General features: G+C 36.9%; 1 protein-coding gene across 1 annotated transcript; it reads left to right on the top strand.

Annotated features, from left to right (window-relative positions):
• Window positions 1–21076: 21076 nt before the first annotated feature.
• On the top strand, window positions 21077–23168 carry LOC130704796 (ADP-ribosylation factor-like protein 6-interacting protein 1). Its single transcript, XM_057528259.1, has one exon. It carries the CDS (start codon window positions 21152–21154, stop codon window positions 21761–21763), a length of 612 nt encoding a protein of 203 aa, XP_057384242.1. The 5' UTR covers window positions 21077–21151; the 3' UTR covers window positions 21764–23168.
• The last annotated feature ends 326 nt before the right edge of the window (window positions 23169–23494 follow it).

Consider the following 23494-nt stretch of genomic DNA (forward strand, 5'->3'; position numbering starts at 1 on the left):
GTGCTCCGAAATAAGAGGGGCCGTGACAGTGAGAGGCCCGCGCACCGCAATGAAGAGTGGCCCCCGCTTGCCACAACTGGAGAAAGCCCTCGCACAGAAACGAAGACCCAACACAGCCATAAATAAATAAAAATTAAAAAAAAAAAAAATCCAATGTTAAGAAAAAAACCTTTAAAAAAAAAAAAAAAAGTATTAATAGTGATAAGTTAACAGCCAGTGAAAAATTTCCACCATAGAAAAATTACCTAAAGGACAAAAAAATAAAATTCCACAAAAAACTCTTAAAGTGCAACTAGTTAGCACATTTGCTATCATAAACATCCTATTTCTATGCCATATTAGTAAGAAAAGGTTCCAAAGCAATAGCGTCATAATAATCAATAAATATGTATGTGATGAAGAGGTAATTTTGATACTGAACAAAGTAGTTTCCAGTAAGCTTGTATCTACATGCCCAAAGTAGCAGATGGAAAAGAAAATTGTCTTCTTGAAGACTGGTGCCTTCTTGCTGTAGACAGAGGGACAGGGACAGGGAGGGAGAGAGGTTGAGAGAGAGTGCACTCTGGGTCTCTTCTTATAAGGGCACTAATCACATCATGAGGACTCTCCACCCTCGTGACCTCATCTAAACCTAATTACCTCCCAAGGGCCCCACCTCCTAACAGCATTACATTGGGGATTAGAGCTTTGACATATGAATTTTGGGGGAACAAACATACAGTCCATAACAAGATCAAAGTGTTAGAGTTTGTGATTTAATGGCAGAAGTAGATTTTTATCACCAGCTAATAATCAGCATACTTACAGTGCCTTTATATACATATATATATATATATAAAATACATATATATTCAAAAACACTACTTATAATTCAATAGAATGTGCCTTGCTTTTCCTTACAGGTGATTTTAATTCTGTTAGGCTATCTGCAGACAAACTGCTTGTCAGATACATGAAATATCTCATCTATTTCTCACACAGTTCACTTACCTGCAGTGATAAACCTTGTTCCACATATTCTTTGGGGGTGAAAAAATCACATTCTACTCTTTGCTTGATCCTGAAACACCTCCTCTATGCTCTGTTACCCTTTATGGGTGATGATGCAGATTATATATACATATATCACATCATAAAACAAGATACACTTGACTTGAAACCATTCTGGCATCAAAGCAGTGTTTAATGCTGCTCACTTATCTGCTCTTTTGACATAGGATAGATAAATCCTCTAAATAAGCCCAGCCCCCTTTTAAAGTGCAGCAAACCAGTACACCACTGGAAAACAACTAGGACAAATCAACAAAATTGGCGTTGCCAATAAGAACTGTGTGATTCATCTTGAACAACGATCCTGAAGGGAAAAAAAAAAAATTGACAGAGTCACAGACTGCAATGGTGGTTTGAATTGCACCCTCACCTAGCAAAGAAAAAAATAATCTTTAGACATGCAAATAAACATTTTCTCCAAAAGTGAAAGGCAAATTTTGTAGAGATAGTTGAAGGTGAAACAATTTTTGTAAAACCTGGAAAGCAGATTCATTTTTAGCAAGCTTTTTCTCTCGGTGCACATTAGGAAATTCAGAATGCATTTAGTATAAACAGATTTAAACGTAGTATGATTTGAAGTCTTAAATGTGCAGCTAAAATATTTAATGCTTCCCAGTCTATATATGTCAAGTATTTTGAACTTACAGACAACCATCAACAAATAATCATTAGCAATTCGTCTGGTGGAAAAAAAAAGGAAAAGAAAGAAAAACATCTAGACTGTTCAATGTCTTAAAGACATGAATCTATTTTAGAAAGAGTTAAGTCTAATTGAGGCTGTTAAATAAATGGTAAGAAAATGTCTCAATTAAACTGTTTTGTTCTAAAGTTCAGCAGAATAGATTTTATTCTTTATTAGCTTAGTATTCTATTAACTTGTGTTAATCTGATTACAAAAAAAAACACAAAACCCTAACCACCCCTGCATAAAAGCCTGAGAAATTTAGTTATATTTACATAAAGTAATTTGAAGAATATTGACCAAAAAGGACATGTTAGAAAATAAATATTCCTTTATTCAAAACACCTTTGAATTCCAAATTCCAAACTTAATTTAAAAACTCAATACTTCAATAAAATTTGAGGAGTAGCAGTTCTAATATTTATTAGATATATATAATATTATATGTATAATATGCTAATAATATAGGGTATTTTAAAGGCATGAATTTTATAATTATTTTCAAATATATTCAACAAAACTAAAATATCAATTAACCCCATATTGAGTCTAGTTTTAGTCATTAAATTCATTTCTTGTATATTATACTTAAGTTCATAAATTATTAATGTTTTATTTCTAAAACATTTAAGAAACTAATTTCAGAGTAGTTCAAAGTTCACTCAACTCCAGGTTTATTAATCTATACCTTTAATAGGAGAATATTTCTAAGCAAAACAAGACAAACTTAGCCCCTGCCCACTTGTCTAAAATTAACTTAGATTTTAGGAATTGGTATTGGTGTGGTTTTATTTCCAAGAGTGTAAACTCCAAGAGGGTATTTTTGTCTGTTTTGCTCACTATTATATCTCTAGCATCTAGAATACTGTTGAGCACATGATGGGTACTAAAGTCTTTGTTGAATGTTGAATAAATATATTGTATTCCCAGCTCTACTCCTGGAGAGAGTCTGTTATTCTTTTCTCTGGAAGACAAAGGCATGCAGGAGAGAAGTTCTGCAATTTGACTTTTTTCATATGGTCCAGACTTGTCTTGGTCTCAAAGTTAGTATTTTCTCCAGTAATTGCATGCTGTTATTTTCAGAAATAAGATTTTAGTATACGATGTTGCTTTTAATCACGTTGAATTGCAGGATCTTTTAGAATGCATGAAGTCACTTGGGTATACTTAAAGAAAAAAGCTCCTTGCTAAGCTTCCTCCTCAAGGAAGTTAACTGGCTAAGTGCAAATGTTCCAATTTATTCAGCGTAACCAGGAGACTGATGTGAGCTGGAAATTTTAAAAATGTTCCAAGGATTAGCATTTCAAAAAGACGTATTACTAAATCCTTTTTTTAACTCCTCATGCTCAATTTACTTTCGAACATTTCTCAAACATTAGTAGAAATAAAATATTTCAAAAGATAAAATAAAGAAAATCACAAAGATTAGAAAGAGTCACTTTTTTTTTTTTTAGCATATCCACTGACAGAAGTTAGTAAGTAAAACACTGCTTGGAGTTCATCTCCTTTGAGACAATATATTTCAGAACTCATATAAGAGACATCACATTGCACATTTTGTGATCTATTACCCAGAAATAATCCATCATTTTTTATTTCCCAGAAACTATGTTTAGAGATACTGTATACATTCTTTAGCCTGACTTGTAGTCCTGGATCTCTGTTAGATGACACCTAAAATAAGTTTCAGGAATGTCTTTACACTTACTGCTTCCTTTTAATCTTCTTAAAACTCTGTTTTGTGCTTTAAGAAAATTCATTCTCCTTGTTAAAAAATGCAAACGTTAACGAAATATGTGAGATAGAAATTGAAAATACCCAAGCCTCAAAATTTATAACTATTAACAGGTAATGAACATGCTTCCTAATTTCTTTTACTCCGCATATACTAAAATGTGTGTGTTGTGTGTTCAGACAGACAGCCATGTATGTATATTTTTACAAAAATGTAATCATACCAAATATATTGTGTACACACTATATTATGTACTATATTGTGTCCTTTTTGGCCTGACAACATATCTTGTAAACCTTCCCATGTCATTACAAGTGGATAAATCTCATTTTGTAAAACAGCACCTACTATTTTATAACAATACTATAAAATATCAATATTTATTTAATACCAGACTGATATGTAAGTTTTCCCTTTTTTTCCCCTTCTTACAAGTGAACACTCTTTTTTTTTAATATATATATTTTTTTAATTAATTAATTAATTAATTTATGGCTGTGTTGCATCTTCGTTGCTGCACGCGGGCTTTCTCCAGTTGCGGCGAGTGGAGGCTACTCTTTGTTGCGGTGCACGGGCTTCTCATTGCAGTGGCTTCTCTTGTTGCAGAGCACGGGCTCCAGGCACGTGGGCTAGCTGTGGCTCACTGGCTCAGTAGTTGTGGCATGTGGGCTCAGTAGCTGTGGTGCACAGGCTTAGTTGCTCTGCAGCATGTGGGATCTTCCCGGACCAGGGCTCGAACCCGTGTCCCCTCCATTGGCAGGCGGATTCTTAACCACTGCGCCACTAGGGAAGTCCCACAAGTGAACACTCCTGCATTTAGATCTTTCTTGTGTGTTTCTGTAAGATGAGTTTTCTAGAAATGGAATTTCTGGGTCAAAGGGTATGTATAATAGCCAAATTTCTCTAGAAAAAGATGGTATCAATTGACTCTTTCACCAGTATGAATGAGAACATATTTCACTTCACATTTGCCAACATTAAGTATTAATATTTTTAATACTTGAAAATATTTTAGGTGATAAATATCTAATTTTAATTTGCATTTTAATTATTGTTAAAGTTACTGGGTAGTTAATGTGGTTTATTTCATTGTGGATTATTTAAGTTGTTTATTTCTAGTTTGGTCGTGAGATATATATATATATATATATATATATATATATATATATATATATATATATATATATATATATATATATATATATATGGCCATGCTTAGTAAGATCTTCCTTATATACAAATATATACAACATAAATAGGTGGGAGAGTAGCCTCAAAATATTTAGCACTATCCCAACTTGAGTTTAGATTTATGCACTAAAATGGTAGAGATAGATGGATGATAGATAGATAAGAGATAATGCTATATATTCCATGTAACTGGTATGCCTATACTAGTATGTACAAACAATATCAATTCTGCACCTATGTTTTCTTTTATTTCTTTTATGGTTTAAATTTTTACATTTAAGTTTTTATCCACATGAAATGTATTTAGCATAAGGAGTGAGATAGGGACTATTAACCCGACCTCCCAAAAGGATAATTATTCTATTATCATTTATTAAATAATTCATTTTAATCCCGTGATATGAAATACATCTTTGTTTTGTATAAATTGTACAGATATTTCAGGGTGAGAGTGTTTTAGAAAGACAAAGCAGCAGCAAGGAAGCCAGTGTGGTGGGAGAGGTGTCAGCTAGAGCAAGAGGAGCAGGAAATGGGAGGACTCATGTCATGTAGGGCCTCCTGAGCCACTCTGCATCTGAAGAATTTTTTACTGATTTCCTTTGCTTTGTTGGTTTATTTGTTGATAGCTAGGAATCGGTATAGATTTTTAAAAATCTCCCAGTTGATTTCATTCTTACTTGCTCATTTAATTGTCTTTTCTTTTCAGATCAATTTTGATCATTTATATTTTTAAAAAACACCTATTTTATCCAGGACTTTTCCCTAATTCATTAATATGGAAAGGTGCAAAGAAATCTCTTAACATTTGAAGTATTTCCCCTTAATTAATAGAATATTGCTTTTTTTCATTCCTATTTATGCTTTGCTTTCCCTTTTTTTTCCTTCGCTGAGGTATCTAGTAGCTTAGCTTTTTCAGCAGGATTTTTTCATGAAGACAGCTCTTTGATTTATCCATGCCACTGCTTTCCTTTTTTTCTAATTTGTTAATTGATATTTTTATTTTAACAATTATTTTTCTCTGTATTCTTTGAGTATATTTTTATTTTCCTAATTTTTTGAGTTTGACATTTAAGGGATTCATTTTTATTGTTTTGTGTTTAATAAGTTAAATGTTTAATGCTTGGTATTTTCCTCTGAATACATTCTTAGCCATATCCTAGAGCTTATGATTTATAATGTAGTACCTTTATTTCCTAGAAATTCTACAATTGTTTTGTTTTGATATTTTCTTTATGTTTTGATATTTTCTTTGATCTAAGAATTGAATTGTGAGCCAAACAGAAATTATTTTTAAAAATTAAAAAAAAAAAGAAATGAATTGTGCAGGAGGAGAAAGGTTTGGTTTTATGTCTGGGTTTTTTTTTTTAATGTTTTCAGTTTTTCTTGGTTTCTTTTTTTTACTATAACCTCCTGTTTTATGGCTCTTTGTCAAAAATGTGGTTTTTTTAACTGCTTTTATTTCTTAAATCTTTAGTTTTTACATTTGTGGTCTGAGATTCTTTTAAAATTTTTAATAGGTACATTTACACTTAATAGTAAATCTGAATTTAATATTTAAAATTTATTCAAATACTTTTTCCCTGAACTGATAAAAATCATAGAATAAGCCAAAATCACTACTTTTCATTCATAAAATAAACTGAAATAACAACTTGGCTTTAATGGATTGATCCGATCAATGCAATCAAATTCATTCACCCAATCCAACTGAGCCCCAACAATGTGTCAGGTATGGAAATTATTTTATGAATAAGAAAGTTGTAGGCAATTACCAAAAAAAAAGAAGACAGAGGGCCACACACAAAGTCTGCTGAGAGAACACAGTAGGGAGAAATTAATTCTGAGAGAAGGATAAATGAAGGCAGCAGGGAATCATCGCCTTTCCTAACAGGATCTCCAATATATATTGCTCAACATGTCAGCCCACGACTGAGATCAGAAAAGACAAGGATTGCCTATATGTATATGCATGTATGTGTGTGTGTGTGTATATATATATATATATATATATATATATATATATATATATATATAGTCTCAAAATATCATGAAGTCTGTGCTGTAGATGTCATGGTTTGGATCATAAACCCATGAAATATCTCATTACACATCTTCCAATGATGATTTTCTGGCAAGACATACTAATCTATTTCTCAGATAATAGCAACCCCCTACCCTGCTTCAACCCACACGACTGAAAAAGATATGTCTTAAGAGAATTTATATTTGAAAGTATGAATCTTTGAGGCCATACTAAAAGCTAGTAAGAAAAAAAAGACCATCAGAAAGGGAAAATAGGTTTTATAAAACAAAATGGGACATTTCTCTTACTATTAAAACATGCCAACATGCCATGGAACTCTAGGGATTGTGGTGCTCAGGTGCAGAATAGCAAGCCTTGATTTGGCAATGGAAAATTCCATGAAGGGTCCAGTAATATGTTATGCTTCATTAATATAAGAATTTTTACATTTATACTGTGATTTTCACCCTTCATTATCCTAAAATGCTTTATTAACTGAAGCTACTATGAAGAAAATCTCACCACCACCTTGGGAGAAGCTCCTTGTGATATGTTTTTAAATTAAAATATCAAAACCAATTTTGTTTAAGGAAGGAAGAACAAAATGATACCTAAATAGACATTTCATAAATACCTAAAGCCAGCAAATCTTAGCACCATCACATTTTAAGTTTAGATTTATACAGAGTCATTTATTTGCACTGAGAGTTAGGACAAAGGGCAGGACTGAGGTGATGGTTTAAGAGTGGATTTGGACATCTACCCTGCTGCTTGGCAAAATCCTTGAGTGACAATCTCTGGAAGACCAGATGTAAAAATGCTACATGACACTTCATACAATCTCTGTATGAGGAGAGTGATACAGAGTGATGAGCAACTCTAGTCTGCCCATTCCCCCGCCCCTGAGAAGTATGATTTAATTCTCCCCAGCCCCCTTCTCTTCTACCAAAGTTTTCTCTGATGCTCCTCACAGAAGAAATGTGGATAGATAACAGAGATAACAGCAGAGTCCTCTGCCTTCCCCTGGGCATGCTAGCAAAGGGGAGATCTCTCACCTCCGGCAGAAACATACACTCCATGAACTGAGGTTGCTCTTCCGTATTCTTGTTCTGAGCAGTCAGAGTTAGGGAGTCACACCAGTGCTCTTGGTTTAGGCTTCACTGAAGAATGCATCGGCTATTTCCCAAGGTGTCTTCCCTGGGATAGAAGAAGCAGCCTCAGCCATAACAGGTTGTCAGGGAAGCTGACGGCCGGTGGTTAGCAGTGGCAGGGGAAAGTGGTCAGAAGGAATGAGTTGAGTCTCCTTGCCCTGACAGGGTCACTGTGATCACATCACCTCTCCAGGCTTCTCTTTTGAAGCAGGATAATATATAAAATGCTTTTTAGAGAAAGCAAATGTAAATTTTTATTCATCAAAAAAGCAGAAGATCAGACTTGATCTTAAAAGCCCTCTACTGCCACAGAACTCTGATTCTTCCGGACTTTGGGGGGGGCTCTGTCCAGTGTGGTATCTAACACATACTTCCTCAGAACCAAAAACTATTTCCTATGTTGACTTTTCTAATAGTGTAGGAGTATGAGCTCTTAAGCTTATGAGTTGGGTGACCTTGGGCAAATTGCCTAATCACTTCTTGCCTACATGTCCCCACTTGTAAATGGGGAAAATAATCATACTTACTTCATAGGTTTACAAGGAAAGTGCTTAGAGTAGTAATTCACATATGGAAAGTACTTTACATAAACTGTTATTGTTAATGGTCAGGTTATACAAGGTATAATCAGATACACAGTTTTGAAAATACAAAGCAACAAACTATAAAAAATAATTACAAATCAAACTAACCACCCAGCAACGCTTTACAAATTTACATATTTAAAAGCAAGATGCCTGGCATTTTATTATAACCATTTCCCTTAATATAATGGGAGCCTTTTCTCCTATCATCATTAATATTTTCAACGATTTTATTACAGTCTTTCATACGAGGATATATTGTGATATAGTTCAATGCCCCTATTTAAGAAACAGACTGTTTCCAAACTACTATTTGAAAAACGCTAGGATAAATGCTCTTGTATACAAATATTGGACTAAATTATTGCTGTTTATTTCCTCAGGATATATTCTATGAATGAGATTTCTTGGTCAACAGAAATTATCATCCTCAGGGCTCTCTATACATAGCTCCCAATTGCTTTCCCAAAGGGCTGTCCTAATTTGGGGTGTGAGGGTCCTTATCAAACTGCACCCTATTTAGCATTGAATATTACCTTTACGTAATCTTTGTCAATTTGATAGATAAAAACTGTGTAGGGCTTCCCTGGTGGCACAGTGGTTGAGAATCTGCCTGCTAATGCAGGGGACACGGGTTCGAGCCCTGGTCTGGGAGGATCCCACATGCCGTGGAGCAACTGGGCCCGTGAACCACAACTGCTGAGCCTGCGCGTCTGGAGCCTGTGCTCCGCAACAAGAGAGGCCGCGGTGGTGGGAGGCCCGCGCACCGCAATGAAGAGTGGCCCCCACTTGCCGCAGCTAGAGAAAACCCTCGCACAGAAACGAAGACCCAACATAGCAATTAATCAATCAATCAATCAATCAATCTTTAAAAAAAAAAAAAACTGTGTAAAACTAATATGTTAATTTGAATGTGTTTGCTTACAGTGAGATTAAACTTTGTCTTCTCATAGTTAAGTTTTGTATTTCTTCTGTAAATTATCTGTTCATGTTTTTTGACCACCTTTTTTTATTATAGTATTTATGTTTTACTATGTATTGTTTTATTATATAACCCTTGGTCATATTTCGATAAAGTTTTCCTCACAATTGCTATTCACTCTTACCTTTTTTTAAAATAATTAATTAATTAATTAATTTATATGTATGGCTGTGTTGGGTCTTCGTTTCTGTGCGAGGGCTTTCTCTAGTTGTGGCAAGCGGGGGCCACTCTTCATCGCGGTGTGCGGGCCTCTCACTATCGCGGCCTCTCTTGTTGCGGAGCACAGGCTCCAGATGCGCAGGCTCAGTAGTTGTGGCTCACAGGCCTAGTTGCTCCGCGGCATGTGGGATCTTCCCAGACCAGGGCTCGAACCCGTGTCCGCTGCACTGGCAGGCAGACTCTCAACCACTGCGCCATCAGGGAAGCCCCACTCTCACTTTTGTTTCCAGTGATACTTTAGTTATTCAACAGGTATTTATTGAGTACCAACTATGTGCTGATCACTGCTCCCAGCTCTGGAGAAACAAGACAATATTTTCTACAAAGCAAATAGGATAGAGAAGTCCTTGATTTCACAGAACTTACAGTCTGGTCTGGGAAATAGATGTTAACCAAGAAAACAAGTAAGTAAATAATATAATAAATAATATTATAAAAGTGATGTTCAAATGGCATGGGTCATTTTCACCTGCCAGAATACCACAATATAAGATATGTTATTCATTAATTATAAAGTCTAGGCAGTGTTTCTCAGAATAGAAAAACTAGAGGGGTTTTTCCTTGACAGTTTACAGGATAAAAAATGCCTTCCTTTTCTTCCCAAAAGAGGGTTCTCAGCTCTAGCTGCACTTAGAAGCACCAGCCTTTTAAATTCCCATGCCTGCCCACCCCTCCTACCCCATGAATTGGTCTTGGGTGAGGGCTGGGCATTGCTATTTTTTTTAAGCTTGCCAGGAAAGTCTAATGTGAATTCAGTGTTGAGAATAAAGGGTTGAGGAAGCACTTACTAGTGCCTTCCTGCTCTCTCAGCTTGAATACAAAGAGACCAACACCTGGCTTTTATGATAAAACTAAAGGCACTAAACTAGGTCACCTTGCGACAGTGCTGAGAGACACAACTCTCCTCATTCCTAAGTGAAATCCAGATGACTGGAAATCAGTCCTCAAATCGTCTGCTAATAGTTAAAGGGAAAGACTTTGAGAGTATGACTAATCCCATAACTGAAGAGAAAACTAAGAGACGTACGGGGCAGTGTGAAGGGAAAACTGAACAGCGAGGAGAGGTATATATACAGCACAGAAGGCTGTATTAGTCAGGATAGAAGTATATTACAGCATGATAACTAGAAATCCTAACTTTCAGTGGTTAAAAACCATAGAAGCTTATTTCTTGCTTGGGGTAAATTTCCTGCAAGAGTTGGCAAGGAGCTCTACTTCATAGTCACACTTAGAATTTTAGGCTAACACATGAATTTAAATGCAAAGAAATAAAAGAAAATGAAAATCAAAGTACCATCTCTTTCCAAGTTGGGCCGATGCCAATAAGATTACTGCTTTTTGCTCTACATTCTCAAAAAGAATGGTAGCTTGTTGCTACTCTGGTACCTGAGTTGAAGTGCTCCTTATTTATTATTGTTAATGGTCAGATTATACCTCAAGGCAAAACTGGGCTTATTATTTCCTATCCAAAGCTGAATTTGGCAAGGGTAAATAAAGCTGAGTTAATCAACTTTTTATATACGTTGCCCCTTCTCATCAGGGCTATGGTTTAAGAATTTACCCATTCAATTAGCAACTCCTCGTCACATCTGGATGGGTGTAAGAGTGGTTGGTGGATGGAATTAAGAAAGAACATGAAGGCACAAAGCCATTTACTCCTCCTACATAGTTCTTGACAATCATGAATAATGAAGTGGCATGGAGTGTGTATTCTATTTTTCTAAACTGCTACTGTGTAGTGTATTATGTGGAAAAGACCAGACCCAACGAACTGTGTCACTCCTCCAAAAGAAAAGATCAGGTAATACTGAAGAACATAGTTTTTAATATCATCATCTGATCTATGCTGACTCAAGTGGATGGTGTTGTATGGGGCATTAGTTCAACTGATCGAATGCCATGTTCCTGAAAAATCAGTCAATACCGTGATCCAAAGAAACCTCTTCCCCAAATCCATATGTGACTATCCACCCTTTGGAAATAAGAGTGGATGATATGAAAGAGGTTGGGTAGATTACTTCAAATACTTCCCCATTATCAGGAAAGGAAGTCAGAGTATGGACCTCTTCTAACTTTAAAAGCAACACTCCAGGAATAAAACAGTAGTCTTTCCCCAACTCCCACTGTGTTCTTGAAATACTCTGCATGAAAAAATTTACTACTGAGAAATTTAAGACTATGTGGAAGTGGGTTTAGGGAATTGATGACATGAGGGGACCTGTGAAAGCCCTATATATATTTTTACATTAACCAAAATTAATATAGTGGATTAAACAGAATAGCAAGAACACACTGTATATCTTTCAATGAATAATAACTAACACTCTACAATTAATTTCCATTTTCTTTTCCTTCCTTGCTGGAGTTATTTCAGGATATTCTGTCCCATTGTCTTATTGAGAAACTTATAATTGTCTTTGTTTTGTAGCAGCTTATAAAGTATACTGAAGAGGAGACTGGACCCTCATAAAAAGTTCAACGTCTTTCTGCTCTTATCACCTACATTGTTGAGTTCTGCTTCCAGAAATCCAAGAAAACCAAAAGAATTTGTATACTGGACATATTGAGATGAAGGGGAAAAAAGCAGCAACAACAAAATTGTGGGCAATCTTGTAAGTTTTTCAATGTATTACAGCGGAGTAGATCTTATCAAGGCCTAACCCCTCCCCTGGAACATGCCAAAAGACCAGGAGACAAAGTTATTCAGGATTAGCTTCACCCATGAACCTAACCAATCACAGCATATTTTACCTGCTTCCTACCTAACAGAGAAGGCTTAAGGCTATTTGCCTCATCTTCCTATACCTGTCTTAAGGCAACACTGCAAAACCCTCTACCATGCAGGGCTGGCTACCATTGTTTTATCTATCTCTATGTTAGAGAGATGAAAAAAGTTCACTTCCTACAGTGTGGTGTTAGGTGCTTCCACAAGTGATGGACTAATCAATCTCTGTTTTTAACTTCTGCTTTAACCAAGAAATAAATATATGAACAAAAAGGAAAAAAAGAAAAAAAAGGAAAAATTACCGTCCACTACCGAATGAATTATGTCCCCCCAAGTTGAGATTCTTTCTCTCTCAATCTCTCTCCACTTGTCACGTGAGGACACAGCAAGAAGATGGCCATCTACAAGCCAGGAAGAAAGCCTTCACCAGGAATCAAACCAGCACCTTGATATTGGACTTCCCAGCCTCCAAAACTGTGAGAAATAAAGTTCTGTTGCTTAAGCCACCCAGTCTATGTTTTTGTTTTTTTAAAATGACAACTCAAGCAGACTGTCCCAGAATGATGATGTATCTTTCATAAATTTGTGGATAATTCTAATATGTTTCTAAGGGTTATCATTTTTTTCTTCTTATTTAGAACCTGGGGCACGATACTGTGATATTGAGGAGAAGCAACAGAACTATCCTCCCCTCATGATTTCTCCCCTGCACCTCCCCTGGGGCTCCTTTTCTCTCCCAAGTCTCACCCAATTTTCTGCCACAAAATTGCTTCAACATCCACATCTCCTAAAACTGAAATTCTCCATTTGAGGAGGCACTTTTTAATTAATTAATTAATTAATTAATTAATTTATTTATGGCTGTGTTGGGTCTTCGTTTCTGTGTGAGGGCTTTCTCTAGTTGTGACAAGCGGAGGCCACTCTTCATCGCGGTGCGCGGGCCTCTCACTATCGTGGCCTCTCTTGTTGCGGAGCACAGGCTCCAGACGCGCAGGCTCAGCAGCTGTGGCTCACGGGCCCAGTCGCTCCGCGGCATGTGGGATCTTCCCAGACCAGGGCTCGAACCCGTGTCCCCTGCATTGGCAGGCAGATTCTCAACCACTGCGCCACCAGGGAAGCCCATTGAGGAGGCACTTTTTGAACCCAATTTTCAAGCGAAAGAAGCTTGTATGGGGACAGACTAACTTAAGAAATTTCAAATCAAAAATCTGTTATGGTATTTTTTTGTATTATACATATGGTGCTATACATTAATAAGGTAAAATTTAATTTAACAGTATTTTCCTCAGATGGAAGCATTTGCTCTTTCCCTAACTTTAAGTAGACTTCAAAATTATGACTGATTCCTTTTTAATGTTATGTTTGAGAGGGTGAGGGCATAAAAATGATCTCACATTTTGATTTTAGAAGAAAAATTATTATTTTGTGTAGAAAGCCCTGTAGCCTGCATATCCAAGGCTTTCTCAGACACAGTCTGATGAACATGAACATGTTAAAGATATGATCTCCTTTGAGGCTGGACCTTGTTACTGACCCTAGGGAGAAACGGACTGTTTTAGGATACCCTTATGTGGTTCTGAGCTATGCTGCTACACTAACTTTGGTGGCTTAATTCTTCCTCTTCAAAGGAGAATTGGGGCCTCAAAGGAGAATTGGGGACTTCAGTGTTGCCCTCACACTTCATGGGTTCCTTGGGGTATACTATCCAAGCTGGACCTGTAATGTAATTTCTAGGGAAGCTTAGAGAAAGTCTGAAGCATGAGTTGGAGGCTCACAAAATTTAAAAATGCATTTATTGAAGACCTACTGTGTTTCCCTCACAATTTTTCTTCCCTTGTCTACTTGCAGGTAAATGCTCAGTTTACCAATTCATAGCTTCAGTTTTCTTCAAAGGCAAATATTTTAATGAAATGATTTTGGTATTCTTCCTCTTCTAATAAGAAAAGGCAACATAATGTGAAACCTCTAATCCCCTTGCAAGAATCTAAGAAAATACTCAACTTATAAATCAACATTACTGCTAATCATTTCAAACTTTAAGGACTACCATTATGTTTGCTTCTGCATCTTCCTTTATGATTGTTTTCCATGTGTTTAAAGTGTTAATGACATTCATTGCTTTTGAGATTTATCAGATTAGCACCACCATAACAGTTTATGGTGTTACATTTTATACGATTCACTTAATATAATTTTAATTATCACTGAAAAATGGCTTCTAGTCATAAAAGTGCTTTAAAAATTACAAGCTAAACCCACCCTAACTTAAAAGTCAGGGCTTGTGCTGTTAATAATTATTTTATAAAAGGAGAACATCACATGGCACAGTAGTTCGAAATTGAAATATTCATATTTTAAATAATAAAATACATTTAGAAATATAAAACTGCCAAATAAAATGGGTTCTTTGTGATAATGCTTTACGGCATTGTAGAAAATTACCGGTATGACAATTACAGGTTATTAGCAATGTGTATTATTTCAAGAAACAAGATTTAGTTTGGAATCTTGGCATTCAATCTCTATATGGTGCTTCCAAAACATTATAACATGATGGTGAAAACAGTGCAAGAATCAATTCTATGCTAAGCATTACGAGGATTGTACTTGCATAAAAGTTATACCTAATTTTGAATCGCCTACAAATAGAAACTCAGTAAAAGCTTTAAATATTGACTCTGAGGAAACAATATTGCTAAGGATCTCCAAAAGATTTTGCCAATTTTTTAAACTCTAGAAGCTCATTTCAGAGGATATTATAAACAAAAGTATCAACTCTTTATTCCAATCAAAACCACTATATAAAACGGACATTTATTATTTCACATAACTGCTTCGACCTCCCTAAACTTGCTGTAGGATTACCTCTCTAATTTTCCTTAAATTACTTCCCCTACCTCTTACTAGTATGTTTTCCATTTCTCAATAACCCCCTATTACCCACCTCAATTTGCATTAGGTCTTATATTAATTTCAAGACTTTGTTCAAGTCTTGAACAAAACAAAACAAAAACAAAACAAAACCCCTCAAGATTACATATAATTCCTGTCTAGGGTTAGACAGGTGTTGAGTCCTGAAAGGTTGGACAACAATGGCAGGGATTGAGGACATTAGTAACTTAAAACATGAGATCGTGGGTCCAAAGGAAGATAAGAAATTTGGAGATGAGTTAATCAAGGGGAAAGAACAGATAGGACCAAAATATGACTAGTCAAAGGTTCTAGACCTTACCTGAAATTCAAGACATCCATTCAAGCTGGGTGTTTGGCGACAGCAAAAGAGCGGGAAGACAAGTAGCCAGCATTTGAAAATCTGGGAACAGATATTGGAAAACCAGCTCTGGGAAGGTGGTTTAACAACAGAAAATTCACTCTCCTGGAGGTCTAGGGCAGGGATGGGGTGGCAGGTAGGGAGGGACTCATCCACAGAAGCCCCGTGGAAGCTTTATTACTGGGGACTTGAGGCATAAGAATTTACTTCCAGATTCATAAAACAGGAACTCAGATAACAGATGGGGTACTGAGGCCAGAGTGGAGGCAAATACCCTAAGAACCCGAGTGGTCTAAGGCCTCGGGCAGGAGTCATCCTACACTGGGAGTTGGGAGCCTCAGCCATAAACCGGAGAAAAGTTTTCCTTAGCCCACTGAAGAGTTGACTCCCCACCAAAAAATAAGGACATAGAAACAAAAATTGCCATGCAATTTCAGAAGACCCCTGTTATTTCTGAAGTTCATCTGTGGATCCTTCGGTGGTACATGGATCCCTTTCGCAACAACTGGGTCTCAAGCTATGAGGTTGAAGCCTAGAAGACCATTGCCCTCCTTCCCTACGGAGCTTTCCACCTGCCCTAGCCTTGACTTCTGAACTCCTGTAGTAATTATTATTTCCCTCATTTATTCAACATTTAGAATATGCTACCAGTGTATAGTTTTTAAAATATATTCATGTTGATGAACTCCCTTTCCTCTGAAGTCCGAGACAATGTTTTAAATCTCTTTGACCTTTATTTCCCAGGAGGCTGCCACACTGGGTATTGATAATAGTTTGCAGATGATGGTGAGTTTATAAGACAGGATGGGGAGAATTGGCAAATACATTGCCTTTGAAAATTCAAAATGTTCAACAACTTTGAGGGAAAGGGGTAAATGTATTTACCTTGAAAACCGGATATTGCTCCAGTGAGCTTCCAAATATCAGAAACACAGCTGTTCAGATTAACCAGATAAACTTTAAGTCGTTGCCAAGAGAATCTCACAGTTCTCAATATTATGAGAGAGGGAGGAGGAGAGAGAGAAAGGGTGCAGTATGATTAACTTAAAATTATTTAAATGAGTAGAATTTTTATAATCATCTTTCAAACACATAGAAAAAGTGATTAAACACATTGAAAAGGGAAAATTTTAAGAGGCTTTAAAAGTGTATGATTAAGATGAAATGAATGGAAAGAAGAAAAAGGAAATGAGGCTCAAAATCAGGAAAGATTTTGGTAGCAGAGCCATTATCCTGAAGTATATAGAAGCGGAGAGCAGGATTAAAGATACTGTGAATAGACAAAACTTTTCATTGCCCCAGAGAACAGACTAGATTTCTGAGTTAATCTTTTCCCATCCAACTAGTGAGATGCTTTGTGAACTAATTGGTACTATTGTGGTTCTGAAAAACCTTGCTCTCATTTGGCTTGTAAGAGTGTCTGAAAGAATTGATGGTTTTCTATCTCAGGACCATATCTTCTTTTCTTTGGTGCTGGTGGCACCTCATATACTCACATTCATTCAACAAGCACACACGCACATGCACACACACACACACACACACACACACACACAGCAGGAAAAGGAGTAATCTGTGTTCCATGTAGCTTCGAGATATGAACTTAGAGATACCTTATTTGCAACTTCTTGAGTACTGTTATGACTTACTTATGAGTCCTATTGATACTAAATGAAAAGACAGAGTCACCAGCCCCATAGTTAAGTTGTCTCACCAGTTGGCCTCAGTGACTGACGTATGTGTGCCCGGAGTACCGCTTGTGGACATGGAAGCTTCACTCACCTCATTTCCCCAACTGGGAAGGGGCAGATGTGTGACAATGGTAAGTTACTAAGGGCAAAGGGGAACAGGAGACACACTTGTTAAATGTACTGAAGTGTTACATAGTTGTATAATGTAGGCTGCAAGCAGCAGTCAAGGTAGATCTTAGAATGTAAATTCACAGGCTATTATGCTGGAAGGAACCTTGGGGCTCTCCCAGAACACCCTAACGTGCCCTCCTTAGATGAAGAATTTGAGGCCCAGTGAAGCAAAATCATTTGCCTGGGGTCACATGCCCTGGTCAGCAATGGTGAGTTGACTAACATTACAAACTTTTGGAGCCAAGGCTCTGAGTGACATGGTGTTAAAGGCAGTTTGCTAGCCAATCCCTGTAAAGATTTTCATGTAGAAAACAAGGGCAAGACTTTATGCAGGAATAATGGAAATATATGCTGGCTGCCAATACTTTTTTAAAACCCCTTTCAATCATATAGATATGCATTCTTCTTGGTAGTGACATCTTCAAAGAAGAGAAAGTATCACATAACGGTACATAAACTGAATAAGTACTATCGTCTTCACTCAAATCTCTCACTTAGCAACAGTGGCCCTACTAATTGAACTCAGCAGCTTTGCTCTACTCAGGGGAAGCCCCTGCAAATGCACGCTGCTTCCTGGTTTAAAATGCCACTTACCCTCATTTCACTCCATTAGTCTCCTAAGCTCACATATATTCATTCATTCATTCACCCTCTCATTCAATAAACATTGTGTGTCTATGATGTTCCAGACACCATCCTACGTTATAGGAATAAGGAAGGTGACAAAATAGAAAAATCCCTTTCATCATTGGACTTAAATTCTGGTGGATACAATAAAATAGACAGAATATCACATGACTTTTATGAGGATGCACATTTACAGTTTAAACTATCTCTTACAAAAGGAAAGATTCACCTAAATGATTTTCTGCTGCCTTTTTTAGCCTTGTCATTTTATACCTGTCAGAGTAATTGCTAGATATTAGAAGTGTAATCATAACTGAGAATTTAAACATCCCCTATATTACAAACTCCCATTCAAAGAGCAAAACCATAATATCCAAATATGGTGCTTTTTCTCTTTTTTCACTGGGCAGTCCCATTTATATTTTCTATAAAGAATCACCATTTCTGCCTCTCACCTCAGAATAATAAATTATTTTAGGGAAAAGTGTAAAAAATTTTATTCAGCTATCTAGGAACCAGCCAATCCTAGCCAAGTTCAGGGTGATTTCAGTTCCTTTCTATCCCTCCCACCCTCCCTGCCTCTCGTTCCTCCCAGCGCTTGTGTGATACCCAGGGCTCCATAAATGAAGCTCTTGCTGTGACAGGGACAAGAAGTCACCTTCCCCTTGATCCCTTCCCTGGAGCCCAGCAGATGGAAAATGTACCTTTTCCGTTTTCTGAAGATAATCAATACAGATCCATACCCTGAATGTACCTCAGATCAGGTAGATGTGAAAAGAAATGAGAAAATATAATACTATAACCTCCAATACTCCAGTCCTTTTCATTTTGCTATAAGTGCTCTGGTGGACACAGATTTAACACAGAAGAAACTAAGATAAAACCTCGTGATATAATCAGTAAATAGGTTGCTTCACATTTATTAGCTTTGTTATTCTAATATACAATTACTAGCATTTTTCTATGTCCTCTAATTCCACTCTCCTAAACCTGATTTCCTGAGGAATATTAATATTAAATCACTGTGAAGTGGCATATTATTCATAGGAAATGTAGTTGCCAACTAAACAACGTATCAAAATTCAAGTTTGATTTTTAAAAATTTCATGGTTTTATTTATTGCTCCTGAGATATGCTCGTGTGCCTCTGAAGCCATAGAAAAGTATAGGGGCCTGTGCTTTTCTTAATCAAAAAATATTTATGTGGTAAATAGAATGCCTTTGGCCAAGAACTAGCATGTTGACTTGCATTCTGATGAAAATTTAAATAGCTGATTAAACTCCTCAAACACAGGATTTCTAATGGATGCCACTATCATTTTGCAAAGTAATTTAATGCATATTTAGTGCAATTATTATGTGCTCTCTTTTCATAAGGAGACCCAGCTGTGATTCTGCAAGTGCAAGAAAGAGAGCAATTGGTATAAGGGCAGCAGTTTGTTGAGACTTGTGTGAAGAAGGTCTTCTGATCCTTGCTTCACTAGAGATATATAATTGTAGCTTTGAAAAAACCTCAATATGTTGCTACTAGATATTGTATGCATTTTGAGTAAAGCAGACAAACAAATGTAATATTCAATACTCAAGGACTGAAAAAATCGATCTGGAAGTTCCTATTGCTAATTAGATAAACACATCTAAATGAGCACACACCTATGGTGTAGCCCTTAGACTATGGAGGACCAAGTAAGCTAAAGATTTAGGATGGTTGGCAGAGTAATGCCTCATAACGCACGCGCGCACACACATGGAACAAACGAAGACTAACTAATGTCACTCTTTTTACCACTACGTGAATGAACCATAAACACATCTATCTTAATTAAGCCAAACAAAAATTCTTCTCCTAATTTCCAAAGATTTTGCTTTCCTCAGAAATTATCCCTGAACTCTCTCAAATTGAGTACTAATTTAAAAAAATTTTATTATTATGAACTCTCACTTTATGTTCTTCTAGTAGAATGTTCAGATCAGTTTTTGCAAAGAAACCATAGAAAACATGGTACTTCACAGAGAGAGAAAAAGGAGATAGAGGGAAGCCAAAATAAAGGATGAGAAATATATTTTCAGATGAGAGTTAAAATGAACCTAACTAATGTTGTCTCGTAATTTATGTCAAGTTGACTGGAGTCTGCACCATGAACATATTCCAAGTTTGGTAGCCTTTTATGAAGAGAAAAAAAAAAAAAAAGAGGCTTACTCCGTATATCATATTTTTCATGCTTTCTTTCTGTTGCTTTTAATGAAAATGTTATCAAATCTTTGCAGTGCATTTTGGCATCACTGACTCACAGCGCCTGGCCTGTGTGTGCACGCCTGAAGTAGCCTTCTTCCCATAAGCACCTGAAATCCGTTAGCACCAACTCCCCACCCAAGAAGCATAATAAATGCTTTGGTCCTCTGAACCTCACTTACATTGGCATGTTTAGAAGGCTAACTAAAACTATGCCAATTTCTCACCTCTCTTTAAATGAAATCCAAGATTAGCTATAGAAATGGAAAATAATTGGGAAAAACTGGTCTAGAAAATAATACTCTTCAACATAAATAATATTTGAGAAACATTAATATTTTGCAATAAAGGGAATGTTATAAAGGTGCCAGGTGCTATCTCTATCATTCCTTCAATCTGGTGCTTTACAGGGGAAAGACAGAGGTGGGAGGGAAGACAAGCTTCCCACTTTTTTAAATGGGAGAATAAGCAATAAAGAGCACCAAGATGTATATATATTTTTAAGTTGGGTTTACATTAGTATAAGAAAATGCACTAGGGCCTTGGGAACTTCTACAAGAGTTAGTCAGTTTAGTTGTTTGTATTTCTATGAATCAATCCTCTCAACCTACTGCTTGAAACCAAAAGGTAACCAGGGGCAGCCAAGAAAAAAATGTTGGTCCAGAGCTTCTATTTATCAGGTCTTTTCTTAACTAAATTCTCAGGGAAGCTGCAACATTAAAACTTTGGAGTCTAGGTTGGGGTTGTTGTGAGTGCCTCTGAGGAAGGTAGGGTATTGGGGGCGTCTTGCGCTCGCTGAGGGGGCACCTCGGGAACAATGGCGGAAGGAGATAATCGCAGCACCAACCTGCTGGCTGCAGAGACTGCAAGTCTGGAAGAGCAGCTGCAAGGATGGGGAGAAGTGATGCTGATGGCAGATAAAGTCCTCCGATGGGAAAGAGCCTGGTTTCCACCTGCCATCGTGGGTGTGGTTTCTTTGGTGTTTCTGACTATCTACTATCTAGATCCATCCGTTCTGTCAGGTGTTTCCTGTTTTGTTATGTTTTTGTGCTTGGCTGACTACCTTGTTCCCATTCTTGCGCCTAGAATTTTTGGCTCCAATAAATGGACCACTGAGCAACAGCAGAGATTCCATGAAATTTGCAGTAATCTAGTAAAAACTCGACGCAGAGCTGTGGGCTGGTGGAAACGCCTCTTTACGCTAAAGGAAGAAAAGCCTAAAATGTACTTCATGACCATGATCATTTCTCTTGCTGCGGTTGCTTGGGTGGGACAGCAAGTCCACAACCTCCTTCTCACCTACCTGATAGTGACTTTCTTACTCTTGCTTCCTGGACTAAACCAACATGGAATCATTTCGAAGTACATTGGAATGGCCAAAAGAGAGATAAACAAGCTTCTCAAACAAAAAGAAAAGAAACATGAATAATGCATCTGCTTTACTCAGTGTGATTAATGGCGTATACATTGTCCTTGGGGACAGTGTCTGTTATGCTGTCTGGATACTAAAATGTTACAGATGTAGCTCTTTGCTGTCCCTTATTATGCCCTTAGTTAGTAGAAATTCCGACTTGCCAAGTAAGGCTTTATGCCCAGTGTCTTCAAGGGTATGTTGTCATCAGCTGGCCTTATATGGACAACTCATTCATCATTACCATTTGTCTTGGTTTTTCTCACCCAGGGTTAATTGAACTCTTACTTTTAAAATAATATAGTGGTGAACTTCATCCTTTAGTACAGTTAACAGTGGCTTGGGAGAACTGTGCAAGTTGATCTTCGCTTTAGCTGGATACAAGATCGTGGTCTGTGACTACAGGAAGCTGGTTCCACTGTCTGCTTCCACACTCTGCTTAAACAACTGCCTGGCTTCGTGAATACAGAAACCAAGGTTACCACTTCTGATGAAGAGACCAGTTAAGATTCATTCCTCATTCTGTTTCGATACTGTGGGAGAAGAATCCTCATGGAATAAAATGAAAGTAATTCCATGGCCTAGTATGTGTTGGCGTCTCCCTAGTGCAGAATTTAGCAATTTGTTGGAAACATTGATCCTTCCTCCCAGATGGGGAATCTGACAGGCTTAGAACTCTTGTTCCCGTGCACTTAAACGTGAAGTTAGTACATCCTTAAGGGCTTTTTAGTAGCAGGCTTACGCAAGATGGTATTTAGGATTTTTAGCATACTTTTAATTTAAGATTTTCAGCTAACTGAAACTAAAGTACATAATAGGTTAAGAGTCATGTCTGTGACCTTCACTCCAAGACCAGCCAATAAAGAACAAAACTCATCCTGTGTTTAGTCAAGATTCATTTCAGTAGAAAATCCTACTAGTTTTTCAAGACCAGAATAAGCCTTTAAAGATAAGCCTCAAGATTCTCATTTTATGGTAACACTGGCTGCTTTTGGTCCCCATAGATGGAGTAGTTGAAATCTGTAGGAATGAACCTCTGAGGGCTGGAAATGTGACATATTTGGGAACAATTCTTAAACTGATTAACTAGCTGTAATATAGTTTTGTGAATTTATTGCACTGATGCTGTAAAACCTGGACCTTGTGGTATATCTGTTCCTAAATAAGTGTTGTTTTCTCCCCTTCAATATTGCTGTAAACAGTGGCACCCATGTAGCATATGTTTGACTTTTCTTTTTTAATGTTTCATATACAGACTACCACAATTTACATGTGTTTCCTCATTGTAAATAAGCTTGTCTTCCTAGATTTTTGTGTGTGTGTGTGTTCTACCAATTAACTACTTTTGCGGTTTTAATCCTGTATTATTTCTCCTACTGTGTTTTGTGTAAAAGGGGAAAAATAAAAAAGCTGGAAGCCAAAAAAAAAAAAAAAAAAAAAAAAAAAAAAAAAAAAAAAACTTTGGAGTCTATATTTAATAACCACTGTTGACTTTTTGAGTGTTTATGTACTTGTTTATGCTTTTCAGCAGGAGCCTGGAAGGAAGAAAAGCATTCTTTCAGTAGCCCTCCAAGTAGCTCAGCTTTACTGGAAAGGAAAGTGGGAGCAATGGGGAGCAAAGAGGAGGGACAGACTTAAATGACTTTCCTCCCAGAGAAATCAGGAAACTGAGGCAGAATTTGGAGAGTTTTGCTCAAAGTACATCAACTTTAGAAATCCAACCTCAGCACTGAGAGGGAAAGAGAGAGG

The sequence above is a fragment of the Balaenoptera acutorostrata genome, chromosome 14, assembly GCF_949987535.1.
Source record: "Balaenoptera acutorostrata chromosome 14, mBalAcu1.1, whole genome shotgun sequence".
NCBI lineage: Eukaryota > Metazoa > Chordata > Mammalia > Artiodactyla > Balaenopteridae > Balaenoptera > Balaenoptera acutorostrata.